This window comes from Pinus tabuliformis, chromosome Q, assembly GCF_031772625.1.
Source record: "Pinus tabuliformis cultivar Carrire ecotype Pingquan chromosome Q, CPIR1, whole genome shotgun sequence".
Taxonomy (NCBI): Eukaryota; Viridiplantae; Streptophyta; class Pinopsida; order Pinales; family Pinaceae; genus Pinus; species Pinus tabuliformis.
In genome coordinates, this window is record NC_142296.1 from 887,376,549 (window position 1) to 887,394,257 (window position 17,709).

Below are 17,709 nucleotides of genomic sequence, written 5' to 3' on the forward strand. Positions count from 1 at the left end.
TTATCGACAACCCCCCATTTACTAGTATTAGTAATAACATTAATAAATGGGGAACCTTCCAAAAAATCAATCCTAGCATCTAATCTTGCCTTTTTAATTTTAGAATAAATAAGATGTCAAAACAGAACTTGCAAAATCATGGAAAATTTACCTTTTCATACTTTAGCGTATAGAACTTCACAAACTATGAGTTTCATAAATAAGCGCCACATGGTAAAATAGCCTAAAAGTAACTTTATACCCGTAAAGTCGTAAATATTAAAAAAATACTTCAAAAGACCAGATTCTCGCATCGCAAAACGATTACGATGGACCTTCCTTATAAAATTTACCCCATGAAATCACGATCCGCAAAATGAGAAATCATAAAACTCCTATAACCGTCTCGCATCGCATTTTCAACCATGTAACGCTACTCAATAAAGTATAAGCAAATATTGCGAAATGCGATAGCGCCTCGCATCAACTCACATGGCAATAAGTTTTAACGTAAATGAGTTTTTGCGATATAACGATCTGCGATATTGCGTAGCAAATCACAAAATCACTTTTATCGCAACTCAAAGGGCTCATGGTTCTAGGAGAGTGCTTCCCGATTTTCGATGTGAAGTGATGGACATTAAGTTAAGGATAACAGTTCATTAGTGGACATTTATTAAAAAAATGATTACGATCAGGTGTGAATGGCCATTTGACGCAAGTTGATATCTTCTAACGTGATTTAGAATTAAGACCTTCCATCACCTTTATTTTGTCCTTTTATTGATTAATTTCTGCATTCACTATCATTTTTATCCTATTCTGCTCTCCTCTTGTAACTTTCAGGAAGAACACACAGAGCATGACATCCGAAGAAATGGTGAAGAAAGGAAAGGCACCCGCTTCTGAGAAATCATAGATGACCCCCCTGTTCAAAGATACTACTTGTAATCGAGATGTAGGGACGTCCACATGGGAGACCATGTATCAACTATTAGAGGAAGAACAACTGAGAGTTTTGGAAACAACAATTACAGTGGATGGACACGTTTCTTCTGATGCTACTTTGACTGAACTTGCATGCTCATTCTTGCACCGCATTGCTGCAAGACCAAAGATACTTCCTTATACCGACATGGTTAAGTGGATCATAGACAATACGAAAATATCAGACAGAGAATTCAAGACGACAAGCCAAAAATTCATAGGTTCGTTTACTCCAGACAACCTGAGACTCATTTACCATCTACCAGAGCCCCAAGCCATCTACAACAGGCAGTTTGTCGAGAAGTTCGTCAAGAAAAATGAAGACCCAACATAATGCATGAAGAATTGGTCAAACAATGAAGAAAGGCTCAAGAAAGATAAGAACGGTATGTACACCATCGGTTCTCTTAGTTCCCCTTTCTGTTTTGCTGCCGCTATGTTATGTAGATTGTTTGGTAAACTAGACAACACCAAATTCTCGTCATAATGGTTACCCCTAATAGATGCAGCCGTCAACACCACAATAATGAATTAGGCTCAAATCCTATCTCATTACTTAGCTACAACAATTTTAGAGTATAGAATAAAAATGAGTATTGCTTCGAGGGTTTACCCTCCATTTTTCATGAGCGCCTATGTTATGGATGCTATTTGTTTTGGTTCCAAGTTTCCTCTTATGTGATGGAAGTGGACTGCTCAAAATCCACCCTATTCAAATATATCACAAAGTCATGTGGGATTCTAATTTTGCACCACACTTCTTCAATATTTGCCACGGGGTTATGTTTTCGATTCACAAAAAGATTTATAACTAAGATGCCCCTAGGTTCTCCCAAGAAGCCAAAGTAGATATTCTCCCCGTAGCCAGATGGTTCGGGGAAGAATTATTCACATATATCATAGTGTTCGGTAGTATTGCCTCGCCCCATGTTCTACCTTTTTATGCCCCTGACAAATTGATGGCTAGAGAGATAACCTATAAGAAATGCAACGAAGGAGGGATGAGTAAGATATTGAAGGATTCCAAGAAGGGCATTTGGCCTCAATTTCCTGTAACATGTGGAGTATTTGCATTGCATGACTTAGGACATGCTTTCAAAGAGGTTGACAATGTATTATCTTTGCAATTACCCAAGTTCCCGGGAAGACAATATGATCCCTTTGGTATTGTCAAATATTTTAACACAATGGTCAAAATAAGAATATTTACCCATGAAAAAGACCCCTTTGATGATGTTTTCCTGTAGAAAAACACCTTCAAAGAAGTACAACATATGGCACAAATACTTTTTGATCAAGAAGGTCTCCAAACATTTGATAACTATAGGAGAAGGAGGTTATCTAAGGTCCCATTGGACCAACTACTCATTGAGCCAATGAGAGATCCTACTCCTAGTGCAAGCATTGATGGGGACTCAAAAGAAAAATCCAAAACAAATTCTTGAAATGAGTCCGCAGAAAAGTCCGTTGAACAATCTGAGAAAACATCAGAGAATGAACACAGCAAGAGTGAGGAATCGATTAAAGACATAGCTCAATCCACAACAAAGTCAAATCAACAAACTTCACTCATAAAACAAGTCGAAACCTCAACTCCCCTTACACAGCGAGCAAAGCTGCTTGTAATTGATTTAGAAGAAGAAAGTGACAATTTCAATAAGGGACTCAACACGGAGGAACAAATCACAGAGCCACCAACAAATCAACAAGAAACAACCACATAAATTGTAACAGGAGGAGCTATTAGCACTCAGGAAACATAGCATATTCCCATTGCTCCCACATCTGAGATTGTATTGAGAATAAAGGAAATTCCTCCTCTAGATGTATTCTATAGCCCTCAACACAAAGTCATCGTTCAAAGACAGAGAAATAAAAGAAAGTTGGATTTCGTGCTCACTCCTGAGGATGGACCTCTAGATGTTCTTTGGAAAGACCCATCCACAGATCCATCGGCTAACCCCACTAGACTCTCGCAGGTCGTAGGCGTATATGCTTCAACGACCATTGACAAGGTAGCAGAGGTACAACTGCTACTCAAAGAAAAAGAATACAAAATTTTGTTATTAGAACAATAGTTATAGCATACCAGTACCAACCAACAAGTAGGAATGCGGTTGGCTAAACTTCAACAAGAGTTTCAGCAAATGCAGATAGCACATCAGAGCAGTTTAGCAGGTAAAGAAGCGCAGTTACAGATTATAGCAGAACTGCATAAAGATGACCCAAAGAATGAAAATTTTGTCACAGAAGCGCTTGGCCTCAATTCTCAGCGTTTACACCAGAAAGAATTATTATGCCAAAAGATTTCGCAGTGGAATCCTCACTGCGAAATGAGCAATAACATAATGAATCAATTTATGGAATTACAACTTGAATATGATACAATTCTTAAGAAAGTTTCAAACTTCTTAAGTTGGCAGAAATCCGAGAATGGGAAAAGAGCAAATATGCCCAAATTAGATGAATCACATAAAAAAATCTTATTTACGAATTGGGATTCTCGGCTTAGAAAGGCAGAACAGGGAATAGAGGATGCGACAATAGCAACAAACAACGTCATCGAATGTGTGAATGAGAATTTACACAATGCTAATTTGGTAGCAGAAACCACCCCTTGATTTCTTCCAAATGAAAAAGCAGCTTGAAGCAGTATGGAAACAGGTAGCGGAGGAAAGGGCAGAGGCAATTAGACGAGTAACCATGTTGAACTGGGAAGTGTATTAGCAATACCTAGTGAAACCGCACAACCAATGGATGACCCTGAGGTGCCTGATTACTTCCACCAAGAAAATGATGCCAACACTCACCAATGTCGTATTCACAGGACAACTGAAAGCTGAAGTCGGCCAACCGACACTCCTTAAACCTATGCTGGATATTTGCGATCTCAAAGACCAAATGCAGGATTAGTCATAGGCATATTTTATTTTTGTTTTTGTTTATTTTCGCTTAAAATGAGGCAGGTCGTTTAAACCTCCTCATCTATTTTTGTAATTTCTATTTTTAGTTTCATAGATTAGTATTTAAACCCCTCTCATGCATTTAGAGAGGGGTCCAGAATTTTTATCAAAAACATTCTTCAGAACATGCACTTTTGTCCCTATGAGGAGGTTTTCGTAAAGTTAATGGAACAAGATTTATTTCTACTTGAGTCTAGCATCTTCTACTAAAATTGCACTTTTGTACTCTTAGTTGATGTTGAATGATTTGAAAGTAGATCAATATTGCCTGGAGCACATGAGTAAGACGTATTACAAATGGTACTTCTATCTCTTAATGCTTTTTAGTTGTGTATCAAGCAATAAATAATTTTAAGTTATTTATGTATGGAAGTTTAAATTCTTAGTTATCATTATTGCACTTTTGTATGATGATGATTTATTCTTTATGCTGAATATATGAATGACTCTTTATGTGATATATCTCTCATATCATTTCGGCTAAATTTTTATATGAAATGATCATTATTAAATGAATTCTCTGCTTATCGTAATTGAATGATATTTATTATCAATTACTTTCAGAAATCATTTTAGATCGCATATATAAACGTTACTCCTGGGATAGTTTTAAAGTTAGATGTTTTATTTGATTATGATAGATTGCATATGATAGTTACAAGATAGATCAATTTTTTTTTTTTTTACAATGTCGGCTACTCATATATTAAAAAAACTTTCTGAAAGGAGAACTATTACATGATGGGGGAGAGTATGAGAGCTGAGGCACAAAATCGGGTACGCAGACCCGCAATCCTCGTAGCTTCTCTTAATTGAAAGCAAGACTGAAAATAAACGGCTATACTGCCTTACATAGGATCCTCCTAACCAAGCAAATTTGCAATGCATAAAATCACGGAAAGTGTGGAGTGGCCGAATCTTCCTTCTGGGCGCTGGCTCTAGTCGATGCTTCTGCCTGATTGTTTTCGGTGAGAGTGCGAATATGGTCTATTACCGCCTCCATGTGGATGCAGCGGTCCTTCAAGTCTTCAATCTCCTTTTTTCTTTTTCCCAGCTTCTTTCGTTTGGATTCTCTATCAGCATGGTAGTCCTCTGTTAACTCCTTCAGCTGTTTTTTCACACTGTTGATCATAATGGTATGTGCCATGCACATATTGCATTCTTTGCTGTTGAAGAGATTCCCCAAAGGGTCTCTGTTTGGGCCCTGGTTGGATGGCTGGCCTTGCTTGTCCTCCATCGAAGTGGCCTGAGGATTGGTGACAGAGAGCGCGCTGCTGTTTAGAGAGCCTGAAACCACTTTGAATGGAGCGAGATTGAAGAAGTGCTGGGGCTTTAAACGGTGGGAAGGAGCTCTCAGAATGAAACCAGAGAGCTTGCTGATGATGAGGGAGCCTAGGATCGATTTGGATGGATCGGAGTCTCTGAAGAGCTGTGTCTTTAGGAGAAAGCGGGCGGGCCTCACCAGCTTCGGGAGAGCGCTGCTAAATGAACAAGAGCCACTGTTAATTAGCAACAGAATCAAATGAAATAGAGAGAGCCTTACCCTGGGATCAGGACTGAAGAACAAAGACTTTGGAGGAGGAAGAGCATCCGAGTTGCGCCAAGAGTTTAAGAGAGCTCTTAAGGCTTGATCACTGTCTGGCGAGGAGATGGGGAGCTGTCCGCTATTTGTAGAGGGACGAAGGTCCATAGCGCAGATGGAGAGGGGCTGAGAATGCCCGAGGGTAAGGAGAACACGGTCAAGGGCGATGATTACCTTGATGTCCATACTCATGTGAGAAGTATGGGCTTTTCTGATAACGCAGAGAGTGTCTGCCTCGGAGGGACGAGAGATCACACAATTTCTGAGAACGATGATTGCATTTGAAGCCCGAGGTTGAGAAGATCTGATTGGGAACCCGATTGTGCTGCTTTGTAATCTTGGGGAAGATACGGAAAGATATCCTGGCTGCCTGGAGTGACTTGGGACGGCGGGAGGCTTATACTTACGGAATATCCCTGACATAGATGGAGCTGTTCTCTCTAACCTGACCCAGTTCCCTTCTGACCGCTTGATTTGCTTGCTGGTCTGCTTCTTTATTGAAGTTCCTGAGGATGTGTTTGAAGGTCACCTCGCCTAAAGCTCTGACGTTCTCCATGATTCGGTTCTTGATGTTGTTGAGGGCCAGTTGATTAAAATCTCTCCCTGTGGACATGGCAGCGATTATTATGGCTGAATCTCCTAGGATGAGGGGGTTTTGAAGGCCGAGATTCTTTAAGATAATCGTGCCCAGGAGGAGGCCATAGGCCTCTGCTTTGTTATTAGACATTTGGCCTAATCCCCATTCGAATGAAACCATAGTATTCCCCTGCGAGTCCTTTATGATCCCACCGGCCCCTGCTTGTCCCGGGTTCTTTTTTGAGGCCCCATCGAAATACAGGATAGGCCTCTTTTGGCTTTTTAACCAGTTATTGATTTCCTCTTCGGTGCCACGAAGCTTCCAATTCTGGCTGCCATTCCTTTCTCTGATATAGACATATGGACTTGGTTTGATGTTGAATTTTCTCATCCATTCCTTGAGCCTCTCATCCACGACCTCCATGTCTTTCTGATTAACCCCTGTTGCTTCGAAAGACTCAGCAATGAGGGCAATTGTTTTAGCTACAATGCCTGTTATGGAAGGTTTTTCATTATTGAAAATGCACTTATTACGTGCAATCCAGATTTGCCAACTCAGATTAGCAGGGATGCTGTTCCAGATCCTGTGCACTATGAGATTTCCTTTTTTGGGTTGATGGAGTCTTTTGACCCAGTCTTTATGGAGGGTCGAAATCTGAGGGGGAAGGATTTCTGAGGAGATTGTGCCTGAGAGGAGATGCCAACAGGTTTTAGAAATCGGGCACTCAATGAAAAGATGAGTAATGGTTTCTTCAGCTAGCCTGCACAAACAACACATGGAAGGTCCCTGGATACCTCGCTTTCTGAGGTTCTCAGCAGTTAAAATTTTGCCATGCATAAGAGTCCAATTGAATAATTTAACCTTGGGGAGGCATTCAGGGCGCCAAACAGCCTTGTACAAGGGCCAATTATTAACTTCTGAGATGTCCTGGAGGGCTTTGTAACCTTCTTTGACTGAGTAATTACCTCCATTAGGATCCCAAACGAACTTATCTTCCTTCCTTTTGTTGATGGGGGCTGAGCCACTGAGGGAGCTCTTGAGCTCGTTCCAAAGCTTGGCTAAGTCCATGGGGAGATTGAGAGGGATCCAGCCTGCCCAGCAGTCCTGATCCCATGAAGAAATGTCGAAGAGAGAGTTGTAATTCGCTTCAGCCATCCACCGTTGGAGGGGATACAGGTGACGGATAGTGTCTCTGGCCTGAGACCCCATAATTCTATCTTTCCAGATATTTATCTCCCTACCATTCCCTGGAGCGCTCGAGATGAAGGGTTTGCAGAGGGGGAGCGATTTCTTAATCAGATTCCAGGTTGGGGTGCCTTGTCTTTCAATAATATTTTCTGTTAGGATATTACTGTTTGGGCCGTTCAGGTATTTCTTCTTTATTATGGTAGTCCACCATGCTTCTTTTTCGTTTAGAATCCGCCATATAAGCTTGAAGCCCAGTGCTAGATTTGCTAGCCTTGGAACCCTTATTCCAAGCCCTCCTTTTTCCACAGGGAGGATTACTTTATCCCACTTAACCAAACTGAACTTCTTGGTGTTCTGCTTGCCTCCTTGCCACAGGAAGCTCCGGATTATTAACTCCATGTGTTTGTGAATACTGGCAGGAGCTAGTGCAATAGCGAACTGATAGATGGGGAGAGAGGTGAGGATGGACTTGATTAGAATCGATCTACCTGCTAAGTTTAACCAGTGCACTCCCCACCTTTGCAATTTGCCTCTGAGTTTATCAATGATCTTGACCCAAATCCCTGATTTGATTGTCTCTTTAGCCAAAGGAAGCCCCAGATACATGAAGTGCGACCAATTTGACTGAGCTGGAATTTCCATGATGAGAGATATACGCTGAATGATGTGGTTGGGGACGTTCCAAGCGTATAACATGCATTTATTATTGTTAAGCTTGCCACCAGAGGCAAGAAGGAAAAGATCCAAGACTTTTTTGAATCTCCTCGCCATTATGCAAGAGGCACCTCCTATGAGGAGGGTATCATCCGCGAACAGAGAGTGATTTATTCCTTTCGACCCTCTGACAATTTCAATCCCTATTATTTCTTTTTTCCTTCTCAAGTTTTCCAACTTCGAGCTAAGAGCTTCCGCCATGAGTATGTAAAGGAAGGGAGAGAGCGGGCACCCTTGTCTCAGACCCCTTGAGCTTTTGAAGGCAATGCTGGGTCTTCCATTTATGAGGGGAGCAGTCCAATTGCCTGAGATGCACTCCCTCACCCTGCTTATGAAGAGCTCAGATATGCCAAGCTTTTTGAGGACGGCCTGAAGAAAGGAGTGGTTGACTCGATCGAAAGCATTGGCCATGTCCAACTTCATTATCATGCCCTTCTCTTTCCTGGAGATACTGCTTTGAATAGCCTCTTGGATGAGGATTACATTGTCGGCGATTTGCCTCCTTGGGACAAAACCACCTTGGTTCTCAGAGATGAGAGAGGGGAGAATAGATTTGAGTCTGTTGGCAAGGATCTTAGTTATGATTTTGTAGGAGACATTACAGAGGGAGATAGGGCGAAAGCGGTTGAAGGAGAGAGGGTTAGGCTCTTTGGGGATTAGGGCTAGGTAGGAGGATTTCATTCCGCCTCCCATCTTGCCTTTTTGGAAAAAGTTTCTAACAGCTCTGATATAATCCTTTTTGATGATGTCCCAATGATTCTTGTACAAATCCACAGTGAAGCCATCGGGTCCCGGGGCCTTGTCTGAGGCCATGTTGCGGATTGTTTGCTCTATCTCTTCGACAGTGATCTCTTTGTCCAGCTCAGAATTTTGTTCCTCAGAGATTTTGCTTTCCATTGTGTTCAGGATTTCCATACCATCACTGCCATGCTGGTCCGCGGTAAGGAGATCTTGGAAATGAGCGGACGCAGCCTCCATTATTTCCTTGTGCTCCTTTATTTCAACGCCCTCCACTGTTATTTTGTCAATATTATTGCCAGCTCTCCTCATTTTCAGATTGTTGTGGAAAAAGGAGGTATTCCTATCTCCCGACTTTAGTCATAGACACCTTGACTTTTGCCTTTGTTCCTCTTCCTCTTTTCTGTTCAGCTTATACAGTTCCTTTTGGAGTTCCATCTCTTTGATTTGCTCCTCTTCCGTATCTTGTCTGCTGTCTTTCTCTTGGTCCCACTGCGTGAGCTTATCATGGAGAGCTGATTTAGCTCTATTCTCTTCTATTGATTTGATTTTGGCCCATTGTTTTATGGCTGAACGCAGAATTTTTATTTTGGATTCCCAAACGTAGTGCGGGGATCCTTTAATCTCTGTTGACCACTGTTCTTTTATCAGAGCTCGGAATTCCTCCTGGTTATCCCATGCTCTGTTATATCTGAATGGAAGCGGTCCCAAGTTTGCTCCTTTGTCCAATTTTAGTGCTACAGGCTTATGATCTGAAAAGCATCCTTGGATGATGAGGCTTTTAATGCATGCAAAATTGGCCACTATTCTGTCTTGGATCAAGATACGATCCAATCTTTCCTTTATATTGTTTCGACCTGCTCTCTTATTGGACCAGGTAAAGCGCCCATTCCGAGGAGGGAAATCCACCAGGTTGTGGTTTAGAATGATTTCTTCAAGAGCTTCCCTTGAGGAATCTGCCAAGAAATTTCCCCCCATTTTTTCTTCGGCATTTCTTATAAGATTCAAGTCCCCCCCTAGGATAATGCTTCTGCCTTGTGTCTCCAGGAGGTCTGCCGCAATTGACTTCCAACAAGCATCCTTGTCCCGGAAGTGAGGAGGTGCGTAAACATTGTAGATTGTGTAGTCTTTTGTCTTTGCTGTATTTTGGATGTCTAAGCGGATCCACCAGCTGCTTTGCCTTTGATTTAAAAGGTTCCATTTTTGTTTGTCCCAGATGGACCCTATGCCACCTGAGGCGCCAGATGCGCTAACTGCAATTCCTTCATAAGTTCTGCTATTTTTTAAGTAGTTCTTGAAATCCTGCTCACTTATTTTGGTCTCCTGGATGAGGAGGATGTCTGGGTGTTCTGATTTAAGGAGATCGCGGACTGCATTAACTTTGAGGGAGGAGCCCATCCCCCTACAGTTCCAAGAGACCAGATTCATCATTTAATTATCTTGACGTGGGAACCCCCTTTCTCTTTCCCTTTTTCTCCGTTTCCTTTCGTCTTGTCCAGATAGGTATCCATTGGTTGTTGAATCCCTGTGGTCATTTCTTTTGCTGCAGTCTCGTCCCTTAACTCCTTGTTTGATTTCCTTCCGACTTTTCTTGGGGGATCTGCGGATGTGTTGCTTTCCTTGGACTTGTTCCTGGTTAGAATTCTCTCTACTGTGTGGGGAGGGGAGGAAGGCGGGGGGGAGGAAGGCGGGGGGGAGGCGGGGGTAACAGGGGGGGCTCTCGGGGAAGGAGGGGGGGAAGGAGGATCAACCTCAGATAGGGTTTCGAAAAGGTTGGAGGATGAAGAGATGGTCGGGCCTGACTGAGAAGGGGGAGGGGGCGACTGGAGGGTTCTTGTTATTTCCGTGTGGGGGGTTGGGCCTCTTTTTCTTAACCGTTTCCCAGACTTCCTCTGCTGTTTCAGTGTTAGATTCAGAAAGATTTGCCTTTGCTTTACTGCATCTATTAGCGAAATGGCCATACTCATGACATACCTTGCATTTGAAGGGAAGCTGTTCGTAGTCAACTTGCTGAAGGTGCGTCCATTGGTCGACTCTGATTTTGATGGCTTCTGGCAGTCCCTTTCCCAGGTCCACTTCGACACAAATTCTTGCGCATGCATGCATGTTCTCCTTAGGCTCCGATCTGTCGATATACTTCCCTATTCCGTTTCCAATTGCTTTCACTGACTCATCTCCCCAGCAGTGAAGGGGCAGGTGCGGGAGCCGGACCCAAACAGGAACAGCATTGGGGACGTCCATCTCCGGGTCGAAGTCAGGGGTCCATTTGTTCAGGTAAAGGCCTCTTGTGTCCATAAAGTATGGGCCATTCCTGAAAATTAAGTTTCGGTCTTCCACTGATTCGAAAAGGAAGGTGAAGAACCCTCTTCCACAAAAACGGATCGCAATCTTGCCTTGAACCATCGAATTCCAATTTCTTTCCACCCATCGCTGGACAGTGCGAGGGGAGGGCCATAAACCCGTGAATTGACCAACTAGGCCTCTATCTGCAAGAGCCACCACCGCTCTCCTTGGAAGGGCAGGGGGGAGCGGGATTTCTGGGACCTCATCCATTTTTTTAACGAAGCGAGAAGTAACGGGCCTGATCCTTTCCGAAGAGTTCTCCTGGGTGAGGGAGGCAAAGGATTTCATGAGTTCATCCTGATCCGGTCCAGAAGGGCCCATGGCCGCCATGATCGGGGATCTGAGAGAGCCTGAGCAACCTAGCAGCAGCGCTGCTAGGCGCAGAAACGGAGCGGGACAAGGGCTTGATCAGAAGAGGCAGAGGGAAGCGGGAGAGGGGCAGGGGATACGGGGAAGGGAAGAAAACAGGAGGGAGCGAGCACGAGGGCAGGAGGCCCGACAGCAAGGGGCGCAGAGCCTTGCAGCAGAGCTGCAAGGCGCGGGGCAGCGGGGAGGTCAATGGGCTGCCATGGCCAGAGGGAGGCGCGTGCAGCGGCTTTTCTCGGCTGTGACCTTAAAAATTCAGATAGATCAATTTTAGAATAAGTATTTACCCCATAAAACCTAGAAAAGAAAAACATCATCCCATTAGCACGAACATTATAAATAGATTGGGAAACTGGTCCCATCATCCCTAGTCAAAGCCACTATTCCAAATGGAAAAGAAGCTGTCTTAAGGTCCAGACTGGGTGGTTATCCCCCTTGTTGGAGTCCCGATTTTTCGAGCCTTCAACATATTTGGTGCTAGAAGGAGGGCCTGACTGTGAATGGCAAGTAAATCTACATCTTCACGCCATTCTAAGAGTAAAACTCCCTCACCATCACCCTCAACTTCTCGTTCGCATTCCAAATCTCCTATCTTTGAACCAGAAGTTGAAAAGAAAAATACATAGCACATTACTGAAATCCCAAACAAGCCAGATCATTCTTCTTCAGAGCCCCCTGAATTACAAACTTTAATCCATAAGTTACAGGGGATTTCAATATCTCAAGAAGAATCTGAGTTATCCCAAGGTAGTGTCACTTCTCATCAAACCCCATCTCAATGACTGACTAGAGCACAGAGCGAAAAACTAGGAATCCCACCAGTTGAGTTTCCTCTACCGAGTCATAAGAAAGCTAAGAAAACACCCGCAGAATCTCATAGTGAGGTTCTATCATCATTTTCTTCCACCATCCCACTCATATCATCACAAGGTCACTCATCCATCCCCCAACTCCAGATCGTGGTTCATACAGGTACAGGAGCTACATCCTCCTCTACCCAATCACCTTCAACTACTGCCACACCTTCTTCTACTCATATCCCGACGATGGTGCAAAATCCACCGAGGCCATGGGCCAACCCAGGGGCTGTAAGAATGGCTGGACCTTTATCTCAATTACCAACTCATCCTGAGAAATGGTTGCCCAAATTCAATCTTGACAATGGCCTATTAGCCGATGAACACATAAATAATTTTATGCTATCCATTAATTTGAATGGAGTAACAGAAGATGACGCAGTTGTAAGATTATTTCCCTATACTTTACAAGGAACAGCAAGATCATGATATTTTTCATTACCACCAGGCTCCATTAATAACTGGGATACATTTCAAGAACATTTTTTAACAAAATTTGGGGATGATAGGTCCACAACAACCTTAATAAATGACCTCTCCATTTTAAAAGCCCAACCAAGGGAACCAATTAAGGACTTCAACTCTTGCTTCAATAAATTATTGAACAAAATACCAACAACATCTAAGTCTAACAATGAAGTCCAAAATGAATGGTATATTTATGCATTACCTTCAAATTCAACCATCTTTGTAGACAGAGATGCCAAGCCAACATTAGTAGAAAACATGAAAGAGGCAATAGCTATAGAGAAACATATCCTAGCCATAGAATGAAAAACGCTTTAGATGAAAGGAAATCTAAAAAAATGTCTTTTAGAGACGATTCTAGGAAGAAACAACCAAAGGACCCTTTCGACCTGGAAGGGTTACAAAAAGTCTTGAAGACCATGTCCAATGAAATGGTTGATATAAAGAAACAAGTAGCAGGTATTAGGAATGATAGATCTCGTACCTCGGCCCTGGCAGAGCACTCCTCTAAAACTAGGCACCATCTCTATGTGGAAAACGCCTCAATTGTCACAAGAGAAGAACATCATCATAGGCGAAAAATTAGAGAGGCTCTAGAGATTATGAAACATCCGCATAATCTCAATAGGGACAATGGCATCGAGATCAGTAGTAGCTGGTTTCCGTTAATCAGAGAAATTATGACCTCCAATGCTTCCCAGGTTTGCCCTCAGTAAGTATTTCCTTTTTAATCAAACTCGGCATTAATAATTAATATTCAAATATAATAATTATTAGTCTACTAAATTAATAGTATTTAAGTGGTATATAATTCATAATTTGTATTAACTATTAATTATGACTATTTAGTTATTAATTATCATTATAAAATTACTACTTATGATTATTAAAAATTATTATTATTAACTATCACTAATTATTATTATAGATTATAACTATTAATATTATCATTAATTAAAAAAAATAAGAATTAATCCAAGAAATCCCCTAAAATAATCTAATTAATATTCAAATTAATAAAATCTCATTAATTTTGATAAATTAACTCATTATTATTAATATTTAGTATTTATTACTATTATTTATTATTTATTAAAAACTATTAACAATAATTATTTATAACAATTTTTATTTATTTATTTTTTTTTTTTTTTTTTTTTTTTTTTTTTTTTTCTGAATCAGACTATGCTATTTATATTACAAAAAAGGCAAAAATTACATCATCATTGTTACAACAGAGCCGTAGCCCTGTGATTCCTGTCGAAGGACTGACAGTGAGCTCAGGAATTATCATCTCCAAAATTACATAAGACTGACACGAAACCAGGCCAACAGTCATGAGACCGACACTGAACATACATGATTAGCCGAAACTGAAACACATAGAGACTGGGACAAATATAGATATCCGTCACTGTAACAGGTAAGGACAGAATTACATAAGGATAAAGACCAGACACATAAAGGATAGCGGTGAGAACAAACAGTGAAAAAATTCCATTCTCAGAGACCTGAGGCGGACTGAAGAGCGAGCTAGTCATCATCGGTGGTGTGCGGGTCTTCCTCCATTTTGCATCCGGGAGTGTTCTGTTGCGCAGGTTCACTTGGGCCTGCCCCAGGATCTGGGGAGAAGCTTTCATGGACAGGGCGCAGCATATCAGTGGCGGGAACTTGCATATCAATAGTAGGAGCCAACCCAGGAATCCGCGGTGGGCTGGCTTGAGGAGCCTCGTCTTGACCTCCCAGATTTCTGCAATGCTCAACCGAAACCGTGACAAAGAAAGTAGAGTTTGAGAGAGTACATGGTATGCGATATCTCACCATGGGATGCGCAGCGTGCCCACAATCCATAATCTCCCGGTGTTCCACTGCTCTGCCTCTGCCAACCGCCCGTCCTCTGTAGTCCGCTGCTCTGCCTCTACCAGCCGGCCTTCCCCTGGAGCGTCTGCGTTCAGAAGAGATCTCGATTGAGGATGAAGGGGAGGGGGCTCGCCTCTGAGACGAAGCCTGACCTCTGGAGCAGCCGCGTCGATTAATCATCCTATGTCGCCCTCTTTGCTTACCTGAATTGTTCAAATTGCAGGTGTATCTCCTCTCAATTTCCCGAATGACCTGAGCATAAGCCAGCCCTACCTCCGAGCACTCAAACCCTTTGCTGGACGGCGGGAGAATAACAGAGATGTCGTGCATCCCCAAATTGCTCAGAGAGCAAGGATACTCCCTCGCCGCCTCCCTCAGAACCAGAGAGTAAGCCACCACAACCTCCCTCAGAGCCAGAACGCGAGCCCACACAAACTGCGGGAGAATGACAGAGTGTTCATGGCTTTGAATCGCCATGTTCCAGTTACCAAGACGAGCAGTGAATGCCGAAAGGACTCCGCTGGAATAAACCGCCTCCGTTCTTAAATGCATCACATGGCCAGACCAGATGTGAATCGTCCTGGTATAGGTGGCTCGTCCGGGCTGACACATGCCCTTATGACGAGCCACCAATCTGTCATGCGTTAAAACCACCCGCATCTGGGAAATTATTTATAACAATTATAATACTTACTATTTTTTATTATTCTTCTTATTTTTATCATTAATTATTATTATCAAAAAATTTAGATTATTAATAAATTTAACTACAAGATACTATTATTATAAATCATTTGAAATTATTATTTGCAAGATTATTATTAAGAAAGAGAAAAAAAATTATTAATTATTAAGAGAGAAAGTATTTTACTAACAAACCTTTACTATTTATTATTAATATTAATTTATCATCAGAAATTAATATTATATAATTAAAACTAAAATAAACCTAAATTAAAAATAATTAAAAATTAAAAATTAAAATAAATAAAAATTAATTAAATAATTAAATAAATAAATAATAAATAGATTAAATTAAATATTTTGATATTATTAATTATTAAACAGTCGACTTTCATTTTTTCCTTTAAATCAAAACAACTTTCTTCATAACTATTTATATCTCCCTATCAAGCTCTTCTTCTATCAACACTCAATAGTTGTCCTGATGATGGATCCCTGTTGGGATTTGAAAAGTTGATAGAAATAATGGTTTTTACTGTGGGTTCTCTGGTTTCTAATAAAGAAGATATTAACCACAGAAGTCTTAAATGCAGAAACAAGTAGTAGAAACCTCTTCCAATAAGTCTTTTAGATCCTATAAAATAAATCCTCCAACCAATTCTAAACCTCCAAATGCTATAACAAACGCTAAATCAGAAAGAGAAGAGGAAGAAGTTTCAAATGAGGAACAAACTGACGATGAAGAAATCGTAGAACTACAAGGAATGTGGGACTTCATTCTTTCAAATAAGGAAGATCAAGAAGCATTACCTGTTGCTACTAAAAGTAGAAATCAACTCGATCCTCCACAGTCTAGTACAAAATAGAAAAAACCAATCCCACCTCCCAGGGATAAAATCGTAGGTAAAAAATTCTCACTGAAGTCTACTCTGACAAACCCAATCCAATCTAATTCGACATCTTCATCTAAAACGCTTATCATCTCAGATGAAATGGAATACAACATTATTGAAGATATGAAGAAAACCAGAGCAAACATTACTCTTCATGAGCTCAGTAAGTTAAAACATCAACATAAATTACTCTTGAAAGAACTCAATGCAGTACCTACTATGCCTCTTCCCACCGCTGTGATTTCATAGGCTGCTCATGAAATGGGAAAACCTCCAAATAGCATTGCAAATAAAATCGACCCAACCGACATTGCTCTGATTGGCAGAAGTTCCAAATCCCATACTCTGCCATTTCTCCTTACTTTTGAAGTTTTTAATAAAAATTTGCACAACTGTCTAGTTGATTCTGGTGCATCATCTAACATTTTACCTAAGACGGTTTGCGCTAAGTTAAACGTTCAGCCTCAGAATTTTGCAGTACGAATAGTACAGCGAGATCGGTCTTAAGTCAAAGTCGTCAGAGAACTTAATCAAGTAACCATAAGACTTTCGTCAAACCCAAAAGTGTGTCAAGTCATTGATATACTTGTGGCTGACATTCCTGAATTTTATGGATTGATCCTCAGTAGGGATTGGTTAGAAAAGCTTCACGGTTACTTTGCAACCGACTGGTCTCATATGTGGCTCCCCTACAATGGCAAACCAAATCAGATCAAAGTTGAACGAGAAAAACATCAAAAGTACATAGTGACAGAGTTAGAAGGAGAAAACGAGCCTGTAGCGTATAGCAACAACATAATCGAAAATTATTCTATTGAGTCATTCTTAGGAAATTTCAACGCTCACACTTCACTTTTTTTGGAAAATTCCATTTTATCTCAAATAGAAATTTTTTCTCAAACTGACACTTCTAGGTGTATTAATTTTGTAGATAAACCAGTAAATAAAACCTTGCTTTGGAAATTATTTTTCGATGGTTCTAAATCCAACGATGGAGCAGGAGCAGGTTGCATATTAGTTAGTCCAAGAGGAGAAAAAACCATGTTAACATATAGACTTGAATTTGATTGCACAAACAACATCGCTGAATATGAAGCATTGGTTCAAGGGTTATACAAGGCAATCAGACTTAATATCAAATACCTTCAAGTATTTGGAGACTCTGAGATTGTCATTAGACAAGTAAGAAATACTATACATTGTCTGTCGGGGCATTTGAAACACTATCAATCCCTAGTACAAGACCTGACCGCACACTTTACAACGTTTAACATTTCATCTATTCCAAGACTCCAAAACGCTAGCTCCGATCTTCTTGCTAATGTAGCTTCCAAGCTTATTCCATCAGAGGACTACAACCCAAATAGATTCTCTATTTAATTAATTTTTAGATCCTCTATTCCTGATAACATTACCAACTGGAGAGTCTTCAGCAATGACCCTGATATCGTGAGTTTTCTTACTTCAGAAAGCTCTTACAATGATCAGATAATTGGCAAAGATCAACATG

The 17,709-nt window shown here is 41.1% G+C and overlaps 2 protein-coding genes across 2 annotated transcripts; both read right to left on the bottom strand.

The window, feature by feature from the left end:
• Positions 1 to 5,914: 5,914 nt before the first annotated feature.
• LOC149222321 (uncharacterized) lies at positions 5,915 to 9,040 on the bottom strand. Its single transcript, XM_089387566.1, has one exon. The coding sequence runs from the start codon at positions 9,038 to 9,040 to the stop codon at positions 5,915 to 5,917; it is 3,126 nt and encodes a 1,041-aa protein (XP_089243692.1).
• Positions 9,041 to 9,088: 48 nt separating this feature from the next.
• Positions 9,089 to 10,126, bottom strand: LOC149222322 (uncharacterized). Its single transcript, XM_089387567.1, has one exon. The coding sequence runs from the start codon at positions 10,124 to 10,126 to the stop codon at positions 9,089 to 9,091; it is 1,038 nt and encodes a 345-aa protein (XP_089243693.1).
• Between the last annotated feature and the right edge of the window lie 7,583 nt (positions 10,127 to 17,709).